Raw genomic sequence first — 19,456 nt, 5'->3', positions numbered from 1 at the left:
AGCGCTAACCACTCGACCGCCGTGCAGCCCCATTTAAAAAAACAATGATGGAATTTTCTTTCTTTTTTTTAAATGACTCCTGTAGAGGGCTACACGGTGGATGAGTGGTGCATGTTCTCACACAAGCCACACAGTTAGGAGACCCCCTCGGCCATCTCTGTGTGGAGTTTGCATGTTCTCCCCGTGCATGCGTGGGTTTCCTCCCACATTCCAAAAACATGCTAGGTTTTTTGGCCACTCCAAATTGTCCATAGGTATGAATGTGAGTGTGAATGGTTGTTTGTCTATATGTGCCCTGTGATTGGCTGGCAACCAGTCCAGGGTGTACCCAGCCTCAGCTGGGATAGGCTCCAGCATGCCCGCGACCCTAATGAGGACAAGCGTCACAGAAAATGGATGGATCCTCTTGTACGAACGCATTCATCTGCTGTTGAGATTCCTGATTGGGATCTGGGATCATCTGGGATCATCTCAGACAGAACAAAAAGCTTGCCGTAACAAACCAATAAGAGGATCACAAAACAAAATGACAGGTGTTCTAGAAACCTGATTCCGGACTGTTAAAGAAGACGGCAGTCCTTATGTAACTCATTCAAGAATTCTCAAGAAGAAGAAGCTCAGGAAGTCCACTAAGTCAAAATGTCTCATATTGTTTTAAACCAGTGAAAGGTCTTGTAGGACGTTCCAGAGCATGATGTTATCGCTGCCATCTTTACTACCTCCCTGCCCGGAGGAAGCTGTAGAGAAGCTTACGGCCTATCCCCGGGTGTAATCCGCCCACCCATTCTTTCCCGCCAATAACACGCACCTGCACAACTTGCTCCACAACTGGTATGTGCGGGCGTGTGCTGTAAGTAGAACTCAAAGTGGGTCGTCTGCTGGGGTCAATAGTGAGTCACAAACAAGTCGCAGTACGGTAGATCCCCACCTATTCACAACAATATAATTGGTCCAGATAAATATGAAATCATTTTTTTTAATTATAACTTACATAGAATGTGGTTTGATGGCACTATCTGCAGGAAGACGCAATGTTGTGTTACTGTATGCCTGGAATTGTTATAGTAATCCAATTCTAAGATGCTTTTGTCATTTAATGTTGTATACAAGTAAGACCAGCTGGGATAGGCTCCAACACCCCCCCGCGGGGCGGCACGGCGGTCGAGTGGTTAGCGTGCAGACCTCACAGCTAGGTTCAATTCCACCCACGGCCATCTCTGTGTGGAGTTTGCATGTTCTCCCCCGTCCGGGTACTCCGGTTTCCTCCCACATTCCAAAAACATGCTAGGTTAATTAGCGACTCCAAATTGTCCATAGGTATGAATGTGAGTGTGAATGGTTGTTTGTCGATATGTGCCCTGTGATTGGCTGGCGACCAGTCCAGGGTGTGCCCCGCCTCTCGCCTGAAGACAGCTGGGATAGGCTCCAGCACCCCCGCGACCCTCGTGAGGAAAAGCGGTAGAAAATGAATGAATATCTAGGGATATTGCTGAAATAACATAAAATAGGGGCCGAGTGGTTAGCGCGCAGGCCACACAGCTAGGAGACCCGAGTTCGAGTCCACTCTCGGGCATCTCTGTGTGGAGTTTGCATGTTCTCTCCGTGCATGCGTGGGTTTTCTCCTGGTACTCCGGTTTCCTCCCACATTCCAAAAACATGCTAGGTTAATTGGCGACTCCAAATTGTCCATAGGTATGAATGTGAGTGTGAATGGTTGTTTGTCAGTTTTATGGTTGTTTGTCTATATGTGGCCTGTGGTCGGTTGTCTTCGGGCGAGAGGTTGGGATAGGCTCCAGCATACCCATGACCCTCGTGAGGAAAAAGCGGTAGAGAATGAATGAATGAATGAATGAACAAGTAAGCATAACATCCAATTAAACCCAATTAAAATGATTACCGACTCACCATGGGTATGATAATATCATGGTTCATGTTTCCATCTAGATCGGATGGCAATGGCAACAATGTCTTCAATGACATTGTGGAAACTTATGGGTACTTTATTTTTAATTTTAATGCAAAGGAATGAAACAAGCAACATCTCTGCATGTAACAAATTAGCACGAAAGCCATCAAAAATATGTATTTTTAGGAATTTTTATAGGTGTGTGCATTATTTGTGGTTTTGTAACCTACGGGAGATCTACCATACATGGAGGAATCCAAACGTTTCTTGTATTATTTTCACCTTAAGATATAGATTCAAGTTTTATACATCACTCCACTAGACACAAAAAGAAGCGCGCCTTCATAAAGTATTGAAAGGATGCGTCTCATTTGGTCGTGTCCTTGCCTGAGGAGGCACTCCCCTCCTGAGAGCTGCTGTTTCATTACGTAATCAGATCTGTCAGTCATGTGTGAGGAGGGCCGGCGAACAGGAACAACACAAGAGAATTCGCGAGCGCAATATTTGTTTGCTCTCTCACACAACTAGAGTGTTATGATATAAACGCCACATATTCAGGCCTTTTATGTTTTCCTGCCTTGCTTATCTCTCCCCACGGTTTCAACCACTCCACAGGCCAGCGGGGGGTGGTCACTCCGGTCTAATAAGCCCCTGTCACACAGATGAGAAATCGCCCTCCTTGAACCGGTCAGACCAAGTGTCTGCTTGATTAAAGCTAAAGGGAGAAGCCGAGAAAGGGAAGGATGGACTTCCCTCTTCATCTGTTCTTGGCCTGACGAGACATGGCAGGTCGGCTCGACTAGAGCCCTCATGCAACCTCTTCTTATTACGTTGCTGATGAAAGTAGGCCCTCATTTTTATTTATTTAGTGACACAGAAAGCAGTTCACATATACTCTTCGTTGCTCTGGCAAACTCCTGTCCGCACCCTTAATAGCCAAGTTCCGTACCTGGGGGGGACAGTCTTTAGTTTCGCGGACCCTTCCCTCTGGAATTATCCCCTGCACCTATAATTGCAGTGACCTGTCCAACATTAACTCTCATGTTAAAACCCATCTCTTCCAACCTGCTTATTTACTATTTTTGCTTAGTTATTGTTATTTCAAATGTATATGTCTTGTATTCGGTGGCACGGCGGTCGAGTGGTTAGCACGCAGACCTCACAGCTAGGAGACGAGGGTTCAATTCCACCCTCGGCCATCTCTGTGTGGAGTTTGCATGTTCTCCCCGTGCATGCGTGGGTTTTCTCCGGGTACTCCGGTTTCCTCCCACATTCCAAAAACATGCTAGGTTAATTGGTGACTCCAAATTGTCCATAGGTACGAATGTGGGTGTGAATGGTTGTTTGTCTATATGTGCCCTGTGATTGGCTGGCGACCAGTCCAGGGTGTACCCCGCCTCTCGCCCGAAGACAGCTGGGATAGGCTCCAGCACCAACGCGAGCCTCGTGAGGAAAAAGCGGTAGAAAATGAATGAATGAATGAATGTCCACCATTAAGTCTCATGTTAAAACCCATCTCTTCCAACTTGCTTATTTACCATTTTTGCTTAGTTATTGTTATTTTAAATGCATATTTCTTGTATTCATCTGTTGTATGGTTTCAGGCTATTAATTGTATTTTTTGCTCGATTGTAAAATGCCTTTCAGTTTTAAAAAAAAAAACGTGTTAGGTGGCCAAGTGGTTAGCATATATTGCCCACAAACTCAGGAGATCGGGAACATCTGGGTTTGAATCTCTGTGTGGAGTTTGCAGGTTTGTGGCTGGGATAGGCTCCAGCATACACATGCATGCACACACACACACACACACACGGTTGTGACTGTGGGGCAATAAAAATATTAAATATAAGCTAAAATATGTCTCTACTTTGGTCCATAACCTTTGCTTTGCGTGCCATGTTTAACCCGAGGTCGATAACAAGCGCTTCACAATGGCTGGCTTGATCTGATGACACACACACGTGCATGTATACACACACACACACACACACTCATACAGATAAGGAAAAAGCACAAAGGCACAGGGTAAACAAAGCTATCATTACAGTGTGTGTGCTCTTCTCACATACGTAGAGTTTCATCAAACTAATAATTAAATGAGAGCGTCCATTGTCTTATTGACTGTACGTCTATGTCTGTCTGGGCCTCCAGCAAGAACACATGCAAACCTACACCACATGCAAAACCAGTCAGGAAGACAACTGAACCATAGCACATCTCCGATGACACTGTCCCACGCCTCACCTTCAATTGTGTGTGTACTAAGTCTCGTATGTTTGTGTGCAGAATGACTCATGGGAAATATCCGCCCAATGAAAACCCAAAACATGGCCCGTATGCTCCGATGCACAGTCACTGCTGACTGACTAAACTTTTCACACACACACATGTAACACGCGTGTAAAAGCAACAAAGGGAAGCGGTACACTCCGGGTACACACACACTTGCACTGTCCGTTAATCTGTTAATACGGTTAATCATTTGTCAAACAGAAAGCTCATATTGTGTGTGTCGGGTAATGTGTGCAGACCCTAAACACACCTTGGCGACACACACACACACACACACATATGACGCTTCAAACTTAAAGCCTATTAGTAGACGCCACACCCCCCAAATTACCTCCTAAATCCACAGTGTGAGCTAACCCATATGTTTGTGAGGGGGTGGGGGGGGATAATTCCACATTGCCCCCTAAGTCTAATGCATTAAGTCCTATAGCTCCTTGTTAGCGCTAAAGGCAGGCCAATGCAAATAACACATTAACATAACATTAGCAGATTATTATTGCGTTTGATTCCAGCATTTTGATGAGTGTTTTAGTTACATTATGAATAATAATAATATCAAAGACTTCTTTCTGGCTTCCCATCACACGGCCTCATTCGTATTTAATCGTCCATGCTGCTTGCAATCCGCGGCACACTGCGCTTAATATTCCAGCATTACGTCCATTGTGAGTCATCGGGAAGCAGCAGCATTTTAATCTCATGAACTGCCCGGATCCCATTTCCATTCGGTTCCATTTTGACCAAGGGAGGACAGATGGAAAGGGAGGGGGGGGGGGGCGAGTTATATAAAGAGCACTTAAACTGATGAGATTGCTCGAGATGCTCTTTGACGTCACGGCACCAGTGGCGGCGATGACGCGCAACAATCGCAACAATACGTCTGCTGTCTAAAGCTCAACACATTACTTGTTCATTCGTGTTTCTTTTGTGTCTGTACACACACACACACACACACACAACCTAAATTATGATAATGTGGTTTGCCATTAATGTATCTTTACAGCACCGCTGTATGTGTGTGTGTGTGTGTGTGTGTGTCCCAGACAGGTTGAGGCGGGGCGGCTACTGTACATGGTCTCATTCAGTACACCATTGTCTACCATTGCACACAAAAATACTCCATCTGGATTTAACTAAGCAAATAACCCTAACTGAGCCAGTAGCTTCTCATTTGTGAAACTCTAGAAAGACACATCTTGTGGTTGTGGAAAAAATATCAATCTGTTTCAGAAGGGTGAAATTATTGGAATGCATATCTAGGGATATTGCTGAAATAGCTAAAATAGGGGCCGAGTGGTTACACAGCTAGGAGACCCGAGTTCGAGTCCACCCACGGTCATCTCTGTGTGGAGTTTGCATGTTCTCCCCGTGCATGCGTGGGTTTTCTCCGGGTTTTTCCTCCCACATTCCAAAAACATGCTAGGTTAATTGGCGACTCCAAATTGTCCATAGGTATGAATGTGAGTGTGAATGGTTGTTTGTCTATATGTGCCCTGTGATTGGCTGGTGACCAGTCCAGGGTGTACCCCGCCTCTTGCCCGAAGACAGCTGGGATAGGCTCCAGCACCCCCACGACTCTCGTAAGGAAAAGCGGTAGAAAATGAATGAATTAATGAATCTAGGCATATTGTTGAAATAACTAAAATAGGGGACAAGTGGTTAGCGCACAGGCCGCACAGCTAGGAGACCCGAGTTCGAGTCCACCCTCGGACATCTCTGTATGGAGTTTGCATGTTCTCCCCGTGCGTGCGTGGGTTTTCTCCGGGTACTCTGGTTTTTTTCTCCCACATTCCAAAAACATGCTAGGTTAATTGGCGACTCCAAATTGTCCATAGGTATGAATGTGAGTGTGAATGGTTGTTTGTCTATATGCGCCCTGTGGTCGGTTGTTTTCGGCGAGAGGCTGGGATAGGCTCCAGCATACTCATGACCCTTGTGAGGATAAGCGGTAGAAAATGAATGAATGAACTAAAAAAGGGTGAATAACTGTCCAAAAACGGTATTAAAAAGCAGAAGGACAGTGGTCCAAATCTCCCATCATCAATCCGGTGTCTTGGCAAAAATGTAAAACAACACGAACAGACATAAATGTTTGCAGAAGCTTGTCAAAATATAATATTATTATTAATATTAGGGTGATTTGTTTTTTTTTGCCCTTCCCCCCAAAAAACATAAGTTATACTACCATAAGTACATGTAATATCCCTATCATGTTCCAAATATTCTCAATGGGGTTAAGGTCTGGACTCTGCTCCTATAGCTGACCTCATTCTGGGCACATAACGTTGTTCTTGATCTGCAGCGTCAGTGTTTTAGGTCAATTCTCCAAAAGCCCCCTCTCATGAAAGATGTCTCCACACTCCGCTCTCACACTGCTCTTTCATCACAGCCATGTTGTCCTCCCTCATCCTTCCTTCTCTCCCTGTACCTCATTTCCACCTCACACGCCAATTAAAAGCGACCACAATAAAGCGTGCAGAAGGGGGGGGTGGAATAATGGGAGTGTGTGTGCACAGAGGGTGTGTTTTAACGAGAGGTTGGTCCACACACACACACACACATACACACACAGTAAAGCCTACTTCTAGTATTAAGACACAAATGCCATACAGTAGCACCTAGACACAATAGGAAGTGTATGCGTTCATCTGTAAGGGAAGTTTCCTTTGTTTCCTGTTCCTGTCATTTAGGCTTTCCTTTAACCCCCACCCCCCACCATCAAACACACACGCGTGCATTCACAGTTATCAGTTTCATTCAGAAGGAGTCAGCCTGCACATTTTTCCATATGGTGTGTGTGTGTGTGTGTGTGTGTGTGTGCTTCACTGAGGTGTAAATGAGCTGCATGCATCTTTATTTTTCTTTGAAAACCGGTTGAGTCAAAGGCAGTCAATGCAAACAGGTTCAACCTGATGAACGAGAAAAAGGGAAAGTATATATTTGTGTTATAATCCAGCTAGTGAAGAAACATATAAATAAACGATAAAGATTGTAAAAGCCGAGCTGGCATATACGGTACGAACCAAGTAGAATTACACAATTCACTTTTATTTTGGACCTTCTTTGACATCCACAAGGTTAAACACATGGCGAGGATGCCATCGCTGCCTCAGTGTGACCTTTGACCTTGCCTCAAACCTGGGATGCTCCTGGATCAATCAGCCTGCCATTTATTTTTATTAATAATGAACTCAACACAAATTACATGTCCCTGCACAATTGTGATTCAAGGACAATCATTAAATGACCTGACTTTGTTCTTCTTTGTGTCAGATACATTAGCAACATGATTGATGATGGGTCACCAGTTGGAATGCACAAACATTCATTCAGGGGGTGCTGGAGCCTATCCCAGCTGTCTTTGGGCGAGAGGCGGGGTACAACCTGGACTGGTCACCAGCCAATCACAGGGCACATATAGACAAACAACCATTCACACTCACATTCATACCTATGGACAATTTGGAGGCGCCAATTAACCTAGCATGTTTTTGGAATGTGGGAGGAAACCGGAATACCCGGAGAAAACCCACGCATGAACATGCAAACTCCACAAAGAGATGCCTGAGGGTGGACTCGAACTCGGGTTTCCTAGCTGTGTGGCCTGCGCGCTAACCACTCGGCCCCTATTTTAGTTATTTCAGCAATATCCCTAGATATTCATTCATTCATTCATTCATTCATTTTCTATCGCTTTTCCTCCAGAGGGTCGCATATCCTAGCTGTCTTCGGGCGAGAGGCGGGGTACACCCTGGACTGGTCACCAGCCAATCACAGGGCACATATAGACAAACAACCATTCACACTCACATTCATACCTATGGACAATTTGGAGTCACCAATTAACCTAGCATGTTTTTGGAATGTGGGAGGAAACCGGAGTACCCGGAGAAAACCCACGCTTGAACATGCAAACTCCACACAGAGATGGCCGAGGGTGGAATTGAACCTTGGTCTCCTAGCTAACCACACGACCACCGTGCCACCCCATGCACAAACATCTTAATCTCTATTCACACCAACATGAAATCTAAATCCTAAATATCACCGATTTATTATTACACTCATGGATTCTCGCTTTGTACGGTGGGCATTTCCTCCTAGGCCACGGCGAATTGGCTATGCTGCCCTGGTTTTCTAGCCACTGACAGTGGACACCATCGCCTTCAGCAGTCTCTATTCGAAGCAAATCTCACATCTTTTGTACCGTGCAGCCCTCGCCACAGCTATAGAACTCATCCCACAGGTGATGAAGACAACTCCACCTTTAATTCCATCATAGCTCTTGTAAGGATGGTCTTGATTTGATAAAAAAAAAAAAGTAGCTAAAAGCCTAGGCTGCACTTTAACTCAAAAGTTAAATTGAAAAAGTGCTCGAAAGCTTCGGGGCTTAAGTGTACCCGCCTGTGTCTAAATGCCCAAAACTGTTCTCTATGAATAATAATTGCTTTCTACTTCTATCTGATAGGATTTCCACGCAACGGAGGGCTGGAAGGAGAGCGAGCCGATGGCTTGGAAGGAATTCCAATGAGCTGATGATTAATGCTTGAGGTGCTATCTTCTAAAACTCTAAAAAAAAAAACATTTGAAAACTTCAGAGAAATACAGTAAGCAGCGAGCGACGCAAGATGGTTGGCAGTGGAACCCGTTTATGTTTATGTTTATGTTTAAGTAACCTTCGGACAAGCTGACTGATGTCCACATTAGCGGTTGTGGAACACAGTCATCCTTCTTTATCGGCATTGCGCTGACGCCACAATATTTTATACTCTTATCTAACAGAGCTGCGGCAGTCATTTTGTTTTATGTCTTGTCCGTAACGACAATAAAGATTTTGTACATGCACAGATCTTTAGTGTGAAAAAGTGAAATATTTTGGGAAGGCAAAAGACAATGAAGTTGAGCCATTAAAAACACCCAAAGCGAACCTGCTTGTGTGCATGCGTGTGCATGCGTGTGTGCATGCGTGTGTGCATGCGTGTGTGCATGTGTGTGGCCTTTTGACGTCTGACTCCGGCTGACCTTCACTCTTGACGAGCTTACAGGAGCGCCTATGCGATCTGACCCTTGGCAAACAACAACGTGGGAGAGTGCTCCAACCACAAAGTGCGTGTGCGGTGCTAATGGCATTCCCTGAGGGGGGGGGGGCTTAATGTGAGGGTTGAAGAGGGGTGGGGGGGGGCATTATGTGTAAAAGCATGAAGAAGTGAGGGAATGTTTGCATGTATCCTGTATGGATTTGTGCCTGCTACCTGTTTAGACAACAAACAAGGTGGGTCTGAATTGCTTGTGCCCTCTTCTGGTAGCTGAAAGAAAACAAAATATAGGACTGGGCAGACAGACTTTTTTTTTTTTTTTACATTTTTAAATAATGTATAACTTTGCATGTGTGGTGTGGACATGACCTACAAACCCTAACACAGACAGCAGTTGCATTGTTGACTCTCCAAGAACTATAGAATTTCAGAAAAAGACGCTACTCTCACATGTTGATCTTGATCTGACAAAGCTTAACTAACTTTGATCGATTGTAGAATTACGACAGCTTCTGCTTGTACATGTACTGCAAGGTTTATAGTGTGCAAAATGCCACTTCATTTATGGTGACGATGCCAGCTTTCCTCTAAATGAGAATTACCGTCATCACCACGGATTTCATCATCAACATTTGCAATAACGTTTTAATCTCATGCCATCTCCTGACAACTCTTTGAAACTCCATTATGTCTATTGCTTCACCACATAGAATTTCAGAAAAAGACGCTACTTTCACATGTTGATCTTGATCTGACAAAGCTTAACTAACTTTGATCGATTGTAGAATTACGACAGCTTCTGCTTGTGCAGCTTCTGCTTGTACATGTACTGTGCACCACGGCAGCTGTTGAACTCCAAAAAAAGCAATTTGTTGAGAGCTGGGAACACCGAGTGCAGGTAGGACTGCAAGGTTTATAGTGTGCACAATGCCACTTCCAAATTACATTACATGCTATAGCTTACTGTCTGATAGACTTCAAGCTGTCCTGTTCTCGCAAGACAGCTTTCGTCTAAATGAGAATTACCGTCATCACCACGGATTTCAGCATCAACATTTGCAATAACGTTTTAATCTCATGCCATCTCCTGACAACTCTTTGAAACTCTATTATGTCAACTGCTTCACCACATAGAATTTCAGAAAAAGACACTACTTTCACATGTTGATCTTGATCTGACAAAGCTTAACTAACTTTGATCGATTGTAGAATTACGACAGCTTCTGCTTGTACATGTACTGTGCACCACGGTAGCTGTTGAACTCCGATGACAAAAAAAAAGCCACTTGTTGAGAGCTGGGAACACCGAGTGCAGGTAGGACTGCAAGGTTTATAGTGTGCACAATGTCACTTCCAAATTACATGTATCATCATTTATGGTGACTATGCCATAGCTTACTGTCTGATAGACTTCAAGCTGTCCTAGCTTTCCTCTAAATGAGAATTACCGTCATCACCACGGATTTCAGCATCAACATTTGCAATAACGTTTTAATCTCATGCAATCTCCTGACAACTCTTTGAAACTCCATTATGTCTATTGCTTCACCACATAGAATTTCAGAAAAAGACGCTACTTTCACATGTTGATCTTGATCTGACAAAGCTTGACTAACTTTGATCGAATGTAGAATTACGACAGCTTCTGCTTGTACATGTACTGTGCACCACGGTAGCTGTTGAACTCCGATGACAAAAAAAAAGCCACTTGTTGAGAGCGGGGAACACCGAGTGCAGGTAGGACTGCAAGGTTTATAGTGTGCACACTGCGACTTCCAAATTACATGTATCATCATTTGTGTGTGATGCGTACTGTCTGATAGACTTCAAGCTGTCCTCTCCTCTAAATGAGAATTCCCGTCATCACAACGGATTTCAGCATCAACATTTGCAATAACGTTTTAATCTCATACCATCTCCTGACAACTCCAATATGTCTATTGCTTCACCACATTTTTTGTTCATAGACACTGGCTTATTTCTGAGCCAAACAAAGGCAAAATAACAGAAGAAAAGTCAAGCTAAAACAGACGTCAAAAGCCCTGATGACGACTTCTTTTCCCATGGTAGCACCCAACCACACTAGCCTCTTTCAGCAACACTGTGATGGGAAAGTAATGGGAGGAGGGTGGGAGAAGAATGGCAGTGAAATGGAGAACAAGACGCAGGGACGAGAAAGCGCTCTCTTGTCCTGGCGTATAAGGGCTTCCTTTTTTTTTTTTTTTACAATAGAGCGGCAACACAAACACATAATCCACTGTAAGTCCACATGTGTTGTCACCAGCACTCTCCAGCCTGAAGCTCCAGTATGAAAGCATGTCACGTTGAGGATTTAGCACAGCATAACTGGACAAAGCACCTGACGACAGTGTCAAATCCTCTTGTGGCTACTAAGAAACAACAGCAGCCTCCCATGACAAAGCCGAAGAGTTTCTGTTTTTATCTCCTGCGTGTAGTAGAACAGAAGCGCTGAAAGGCCTGTCTCTCTCAGTGGGACTTAATTCCCGTTTTTTTTTTCCATAAGGAACCACCATCCACGCCCACACAAACACATAGTTTGCCTCTAGCCAAGTGAAAATATTGGCACTGAAGCGCGTGAAACAATAAATGTTCGTGACTAGAGCGACTCGTGTTTGAATAAAGAGTCTGCTCGACTATAAACACAGTGAAGCTGCACCATTCTGCAAAAAATGTGAATCATAATTTCTTGCTTAGAATTCAGATTGCAATTTTCAGGGACTTTTTTTTTTACACATGGTCATGGTTTTTATATTATCCATCCATACCGCTTTTCCTCAAGGTGGTCGCGGCCGTGCTGGAGCCTATCCCAGCTGTCTTCAGGCGAGAGGCTGGGTACACTCTGGACTGGTCACCAACCATTAAATGTCACAGGGCACATATAGACAAACAACCATTCACACTCACATTTATATTATTATTCATTCATTCATTCATTTTCTACCGCTTTTCCTCACGAGGGTCGCGGCCGTGCTGGAGCCTATCCCAGCTGTCTTCGGGCGAGAGGCGGGGTACACTCTGGACTGGTTGCCAACCATTAAATGTCACAGGGCACATATAGACAAACAACCATTCACACTCACATTTATACTATTATTATTATTATTATTATTATTATGCTTCTCATTGTGCCTTGAATATTCTCATTCTTCCACGTCATTGTCCCTCTTCAGGTTGTTTGAGTCGTCTTCATGGGTTCCTGGTCAAAGACTACATAGGTCTTTTATCTCCCATCAAGTCTTTTATAGTCTTTGAGCATGAAAGGGTTAAGACTTGTTAAGTCTTTGAGCATGAAAGACTAGTCTTTGTCTTTAAGGATAACTGATGAAGTGATAAAGCCTGTTCAGATGAGGCACATAACGAAGCGTCCTGAACAGTCCAGTCGTGATGGATTCAATGCCCTGAGACTTCTCGTTGTCTTGTATCATTTGCAACACAGTCATATATGATGCAAAAGAGGGTGATCATAATAGTTAATGTTCAGGGAAGTCAAACAATGATTGACACCAGTCTCGTGCCTAATGATTGGCTTCTGTTTCAAGTTCAGTCTGTACAGTATAGATAAATAAGTCAATATTATCAGTTTCACAATAGTATTTGATATTGGGGGAGGGCACAAAAACATTTAAGTATACATCAAAGTATCCTACTTTTCAAAAGTACTACTTTATATCATAACTTTATATCAGGGGTCTCAAACTCAATTTAACTGGGGGCCACTGGAGCCGGACCGAATCATTTATTAAAAACAGAAAAATATACAAACTTTTTCAGTGCTTTGGTTATGATTTTCTACAAGAAAAGCTCTGATAAAACATTCCACTGTTCTCAAATATCTTAATTTTTATTTTTCTGCACAAAATAACTTGAAAAATAAATAAACAAATCAAGAATAAAGAAAATCAATCAATCAGTAATAAATAAATAAATATAATAATAATAAAACGGCAAATCTTAAGAAACCACATATAGTTGGTGGGTAGACAAATTATTTTTTTCACATTTATACTTTTTTTATTAACAACATATTGTGTCTCAAGACTGCAGGGTCTTGAGACACATGCTAACTCGCAAACTAGGGGGCCTAAACTAGCGTCCTGCGGGCCACACTTGGCCCGCGGGCCGCATGTTTGAGACCACTGTTTTATATCATTAAAATTTCATTGACAGACATTTCATCAAAAAAACAACTCTGGTTAGCACCCTTATTTAACCATGCAATTTTTTTTATGACTCTGCCCTTTAAAGGCATGGAACTGAGAATTGTAAGGAACCGGAATCAAAACAAGGAATTGGTACCAGAACCACATTCATGACAAAGAACCTCTTTAGACGGTCTGCGGTGCGAAAATCAGCACGTCACTTTCAGCACGTTTTTTTTGTATGCAGACCGTAGGAGCCCATACAACTGGTTATGACCTAGGTTTTAACGCAAATGCAGTATTTGTAATGCAGTTCATCTAGTATTTTTTTTAATGTTTAGATTTAGTTATTAGATTGCCTGTGAGTATGAATTTAGATTTGTTTTTTGATCTTAAGTGCAGCCATAAAACACAAAGAAATCGCTCTGGTTGGCAGTGGATGGACGACACTTGCGGTGGCGTTAAGAGCAACATAATGCCTGCTAATCACATGTGCCAGGCGCTCAACTGTAAATGGATCCATGCTGGGGAGCCAGACCCCCCACTCCCTCTCCGTGCGGTGCCGACACCTAACGAGTTTCATGTGAGGAGCATTAAAAAAGGCTGTGGCCGACTTGTGGAACTCGCGCTGATGCAGTCACAACACAGCTTATATCTTATCCTCTTCCTGCTTTGACATTGAAAGCCACACCCCACGTAACACACATGTACATGCATTATTTGTGTTTGTTGTCATCACCACTGATTTCAGATCAACATTTGCAATCATTTAGGTATTGCACACCTTTAGGTATGCCCGTTCCACTGTGGTTGGCCACACTCTGAAGCACTCCCGAAGACTTCCGGGTACATAGGTCCACGTTTTATGTCAGTAGTACTGGGTGTTAGAAAAAAAACTCTGTAAAACTGAGCGTGCAGCGCCATCTAAAATTGCAAAAACCTCATTATCTGACACTAAAATACCACATTGTAACAACACATATAGGATTTCAGATCAACATTTGCAATCATCTAGGTATTGCACACATCTAAGGTATCCCCGTTCCACTGTGGTTGGCCACATTCTGAAGCACTCCCGAAGACTTCCGTGTACATAAGTCCACGTTTTGAGAGTCGGGATCACACTTACGTCAGTAGCACTCGGTGTTAGAAAAAAAACTCTGTAAAACTGAGCGTGCAGTGCCATCTAAAATTGCAAAAAACTCATTATCTGACACTAAAATACCACATTGTAACAACACATATAGGTTAGAAAATAGGTCCCCTTTAAAAAAAAAAGTTTGGAGCCGAAGACAGACATCTTCCAGGTCCTGAGCACTCCTTTATATAACGACGAGACTTGATGAGCACATGAACTTTTGAGCTTTAACGGTTTCTCTCTCATGCACGGTAGTGTGGGGATAAACGCCACTAAAGGCCTACCTAGTATGTAAGTTTTTGCACAAATCTAGGACACTGTCGGTGTCTGTTGTCAGGCCAGTTGCGTAACCACACACACACACACAAAAAAGCAGACTTACTTACACACACTGATGCCTTTCAAAAGTGTAGCTCGAACATCTATAGCATGCAAGAGTATGATTTCCAAAGGGTTAATGCTCGGCGCAGAGCGCAGCACTGGAGCAGAGCCCATTAGGGGAGTCATGAAGGTCAACAGCGGACACACACCGTGACGCAACCTCCACATCTTTTTCCTCCTCACCGCCTCTGGGTGTAAATACCATCACATGGTTGCTCTTCTTTGTCCAACAAACTTGTTATGAATATTTGTGTTATGATGGAGATCTCGTCTTTCTCTCTCTTTCCAACTGTTCTTCACTTTGCAGAAAACAGGAAGTCTGGCCAATCTGTATCGCTGACCCCGTGGGGTCAGAAAACAAAGACGGAGCTTGTTAGAGAGCAGGGCCTGTCTTGTAGTCACACTTGGTTCAGTTAAACCCGATTAAGTCAGTCCCATTTATGTGGACAACACATCTACAGTCGGTGGACCACCTCAACAGCCAAACTGCCTGTAATGCTTTGATTGACTGATGACAGTTAAAAGATTGTTGGTCCCGCTCATGTTAACAAGCTGTCTATATGGACCAACTCATCAAGTCCTAGTCCATCATGTTACTTAAGATGACACTGACATAATTGGGCGACCATTTTTGTGGACATGGGTCATTATTATGAAAATTTTGTGAGTTTATGTCTTTAACCTTCTGGTTATCGCTAAGCAACATGATACGGCAACAGCGACATTAATGTCTAGTTACATTAAAATGTGTACATAGTGACTTCCTGTTCAGTGCAAAGTCAGCTTCAAAATAAAATGACGGCAAAATTAACCTGGATTTTATCACAGCACAACACAACCATTTTAATTTTATAAACATCGTTAGCCACCGGAATATAGAATAAAGCATTACTGTGATTGTAGTCCAGTATCAATTATAGCCACTTTCACATACAATAGTTTTAATTGATTCAACAATAACAAGTAATATCAATAATAATAAGAATATATAATAACATACTATAAATTTTATAGAAGTTTATAAAATATTGTCTTTTCTCATGCACTGTACAGAATCATAATGTATAATACACACCACCTTTAATTGCTGGACTTCTCAAGTGTGCACTATATGGTACTTTTAACTGTTTTTTATCATTTGCGCACACCTTTTCATTATTGCTGCTACTTCCTCATTTTGTTGCACGTTTCACCTGCATGCATACCATTAATGATTGTATCTGGTTTATGGTTAGGGTCAAGCTGCTGCAACTGTGAATTTCTCTTGCTAGCTAGCTAAATAAAGTAACCAACATTGCAAACGTATACTGCTGCTCTGTGTAACAGCCCCACAAAAACAAACACGTTGTTCAGTTGTGTGCATGATTATTATTGTGTGCGTAATGCTGTGTCCCGTCTTACTATGAAGATCTGCATCATACCAGAGCTACTCACCTTGCAATCCGGTAAGAGTGGCTGCCCTGGAGGCTCCGGGGAGCAGACAGCACAACGGGAGCAGGATCCACATTACCCCTGCAGGACTCATCATAACTCGGATGTGGAGCGGAGGTCCCCTCGCTCGAGATATTTTTTTCCGGTTGTCGTCCCAGACTTTCAGCTCTAGTGCATCCTCATTCAGACTTTTCAGGAAAAGTTAAAAAATAACATAGAATGTCGCCACTTGTTAAATTCCGGTTAAAACATTTGGATGAGAGCTCCTGTCACATTGCTCATGTGTGTGCGCGCTCTGCACAAAGAGCGCAAGCAGGAGTGCGTCTACTCAATCATTGCAAAATGTGTCGTTTTTGTGCGTCAGGAGCCGATCGGACGTTGATGCTGTATTATCTGCGGGGAATGCCGGTTAGAAACTGCAAAAAAGTAATCCAAAGTCGCGTCATCTCGTGTGGGATTAGTGAGCAATATCCTGGAATGAGAATAAAATGAAGACTCGCTGTTATGTCTTCATCCTATAAGATGAAACAAGTGGCTTTTATGTGAAATATTATGTAGTAATCGCATGGGCGGGGAAAAAACCTGGAAAAACGATGTCTCGAGTCCGTTTATCACAGATGTCCTGGGCAGCAGCGCTCGCCTCTTTGAAGGCGATATGTAAGATTGAGCGAGCCACCACATGGCCACGCCCCCCGGAAGAGGCAGCACAACAGGTACTGTGATGACGTCACCAACGGCCTGGATAGACTTTTTTTGTGGATACACACACATAGAAATGCATTTTTTCCAATGAAAAAACACCAAGCTTATACTTTTTACCAAAAAAAATCTACAAACATACAATTGTTTTCGCAAAATAACATTAATACTACAAAATAAGTAAAAACGTAGCTTTTTATTTGCACCCAGGTCCTCCTGTGTCCAAATATTATCCCCAAGTATTGTTATATAACAATATAAACCAACAATGTAACAACGTAACCAAAACACACTGTCCATATTATCAGTATGGACCCAATACTGCAATACAATACTATACCACCCTTGGTATCAATACAGTCAATACTTGGATCGATCCATCGACCCCTGCTAATTTGACACATTACAGACTCCTGAAGCATAAAAGCATGTTTATTCCATCTATTGTCTTTTATTTAAATGTGAAAAAAATAATGCTGTGTATTAATTTTGTTTATTTGAGAAGCCAATGTTGCCAGTCCAGTGACGTAATCGTGACGTATTAATTAGTCGACGTCAACATTTATGCTAGTGGTCGTGTTGTTAAGGTAAGCCGTCCTTATATATGTTTTCGACTTTTTCGACTTTACTTACTGTTCATGGAGGTGTGTAAAAGTTGGCTTTGGGTAATTATGTGTATAAGGCTTCTTTGAATAAACAGAACAGTACAGAATATATATTTAAAAATATATCTAAAATGCGAAAGTGAATGTTCCTCTAGAATGTTCCTCTAAAGATTCCTCGAAAGAACTGCACATCGTCGATTTCTTTGTCCGTTTGCAGACTTTTTAATATCACATCGTGTAATCAGATGCTCTATGTCAAATTTATAACTTACTCTATAGTGGTTTTTTTGTAAACTGTGATGTGTTTTTACAATAGAAGCACCGCCATTATGCCCCTTTAGCACACACCTGTCAATCATCTGATGCCATTCTTTTGGGCTCCAATAGTAAAGATGATTAAACAGCAATTGAAAATTCGGGGTCACTCTTCATCCCCATATGGTTTATTAGCTGTGATTTAAGGATGCTTCACAAGTCACTTGTCGTTTCTTTAGTTAAAAGAAATAAGTAATGCACTGCTTTCTTTGGACTGCCCTTGGTCTCCTATAAAGAGGCTGGCAATACGTAGGGAGCAATTTCATGGGGCAAAGGAGCAGACATGTACCCCAAGTCTCACAACAAAGGGAGGGGTCACAGAGGAGCCCGGATTAAAGGATTTGTGAGCCCAAGATGGTGAGTGAGGAGGAGGAGAGGGGTCAGAGGTGAGCCGAGGATGATAAAGAAAAGCCAAGAATGCTCCCAAGAAGTGAACGGTGCCGTCTCTAATCGGGCCCGATTAAACTCACAGACTGCATATCTCACCCAAAGGCAACCGAGTGCATTTGAATGACTAAACATCACTCTGAATGTCTTTGTGAATGTCTTTTATCTGTGACAGCCACTGCTGGAGCTTTGGTACCTTGAATTAAGTCTGCATGAGTCTGCATTTCTCTGTTAAAACATATTTACACAGATGAATCACTATTGAATAGTCAACAATAATGCATCTCATTTAACAAGGTTCTCTACTCCCCACTTGTGGACAGGTAAAGCTAATGCTAAAAATGATATACAGTCGAGCCCTGCTATTGGTGGGGGTTATGGTCTGAGACTCCACCCTCACAAATAGCGAAAAATCACAAATAACATATGCACCCGTAATGCCTAAATATCCATTATCTTAGAATTAAAAACAGGGCAGATGTGTACTGAACTTACCATTTATTGCAAATGAAACTATTGAATCCACATTTTGCTTTATAATCTAGTTAAAATGTTTTCTAAATGGTTTTACCTACATTTTAATTTTAATAATAAAGGTCATATTGGGAGAAAGAGAAGGAGGTTTTTGTCTTTGTATACAGGAAGAAGAAGCTAAAATGACACGCATTGCGTCCCTGTTTTGATCGGGATATCCCTATTGTTTACAATTACCGTGTATACAGGAATAACCCTGTTTGCTCAGGCATGTAAACGGGTTATTCTGAATGTTTCAGAAACCGTACTATTGACTTTAACCGGAATATTGAATGCATGTAAACGTAGTGATATTTATTAGCCATATTTAAAAATTTGCAAATATGTTGTCAATTTTAACAATAAGATTGCAAAAGAGGGATTTTTACTCAGTTTATTGTACAACATTTCTGTATATTTAGTTCATTTATTAAATTCATGTAACCAGAGGAATGGTCATTGGGTGTATTTAAATGGATATTCATGAGAGTAACAGGAGCGACATGGGTTTTTTTGTGGGGAAAAAAAATGTTTGGAGAGAGAAGGCACGAATATACTCATAATAGATGGGTGTCCGGTATAGCATACCCGGG

The 19,456-nt window shown here is 42.5% G+C and overlaps 2 protein-coding genes across 3 annotated transcripts in view; one reads left to right on the top strand and one right to left on the bottom strand.

Annotated features, from left to right (window-relative positions):
• sema4f (sema domain, immunoglobulin domain (Ig), transmembrane domain (TM) and short cytoplasmic domain, (semaphorin) 4F) overlaps window positions 1-17,011 on the bottom strand; it is a 35,330-nt gene extending 18,319 nt beyond the window's left edge. The window contains exon 1 of the mRNA XM_058066389.1: window positions 16,348-17,011. Within this exon, the coding sequence (XP_057922372.1) occupies window positions 16,348-16,441 (94 nt within the window). The 5' untranslated portion in view covers window positions 16,442-17,011. The remainder of the gene's footprint in view (window positions 1-16,347) is intronic.
• m1ap (meiosis 1 associated protein) overlaps window positions 16,686-19,456 on the top strand; it is a 39,835-nt gene continuing 37,064 nt past the window's right edge. Inside the window, exon 1 of one of the 2 annotated variants that reach the window (XM_058066391.1) lies at window positions 16,686-17,057. In XM_058066391.1, the coding sequence (XP_057922374.1) occupies window positions 17,024-17,057 (34 nt within the window). In that variant the 5' untranslated portion in view covers window positions 16,686-17,023. Of the gene's footprint in view, window positions 17,058-17,557; window positions 17,631-19,456 lie in introns of those variants that run through there. The other variant, XM_058066392.1, reaches the window with a different exon arrangement.

The sequence above is a fragment of the Doryrhamphus excisus genome, chromosome 3 (assembly GCF_030265055.1).
Source record: "Doryrhamphus excisus isolate RoL2022-K1 chromosome 3, RoL_Dexc_1.0, whole genome shotgun sequence".
Lineage (NCBI taxonomy): Eukaryota > Metazoa > Chordata > Actinopteri > Syngnathiformes > Syngnathidae > Doryrhamphus > Doryrhamphus excisus.
Note: the sequence above shows the minus strand (reverse complement) of the source record. Positions and strands in the feature narration are given on the sequence as shown.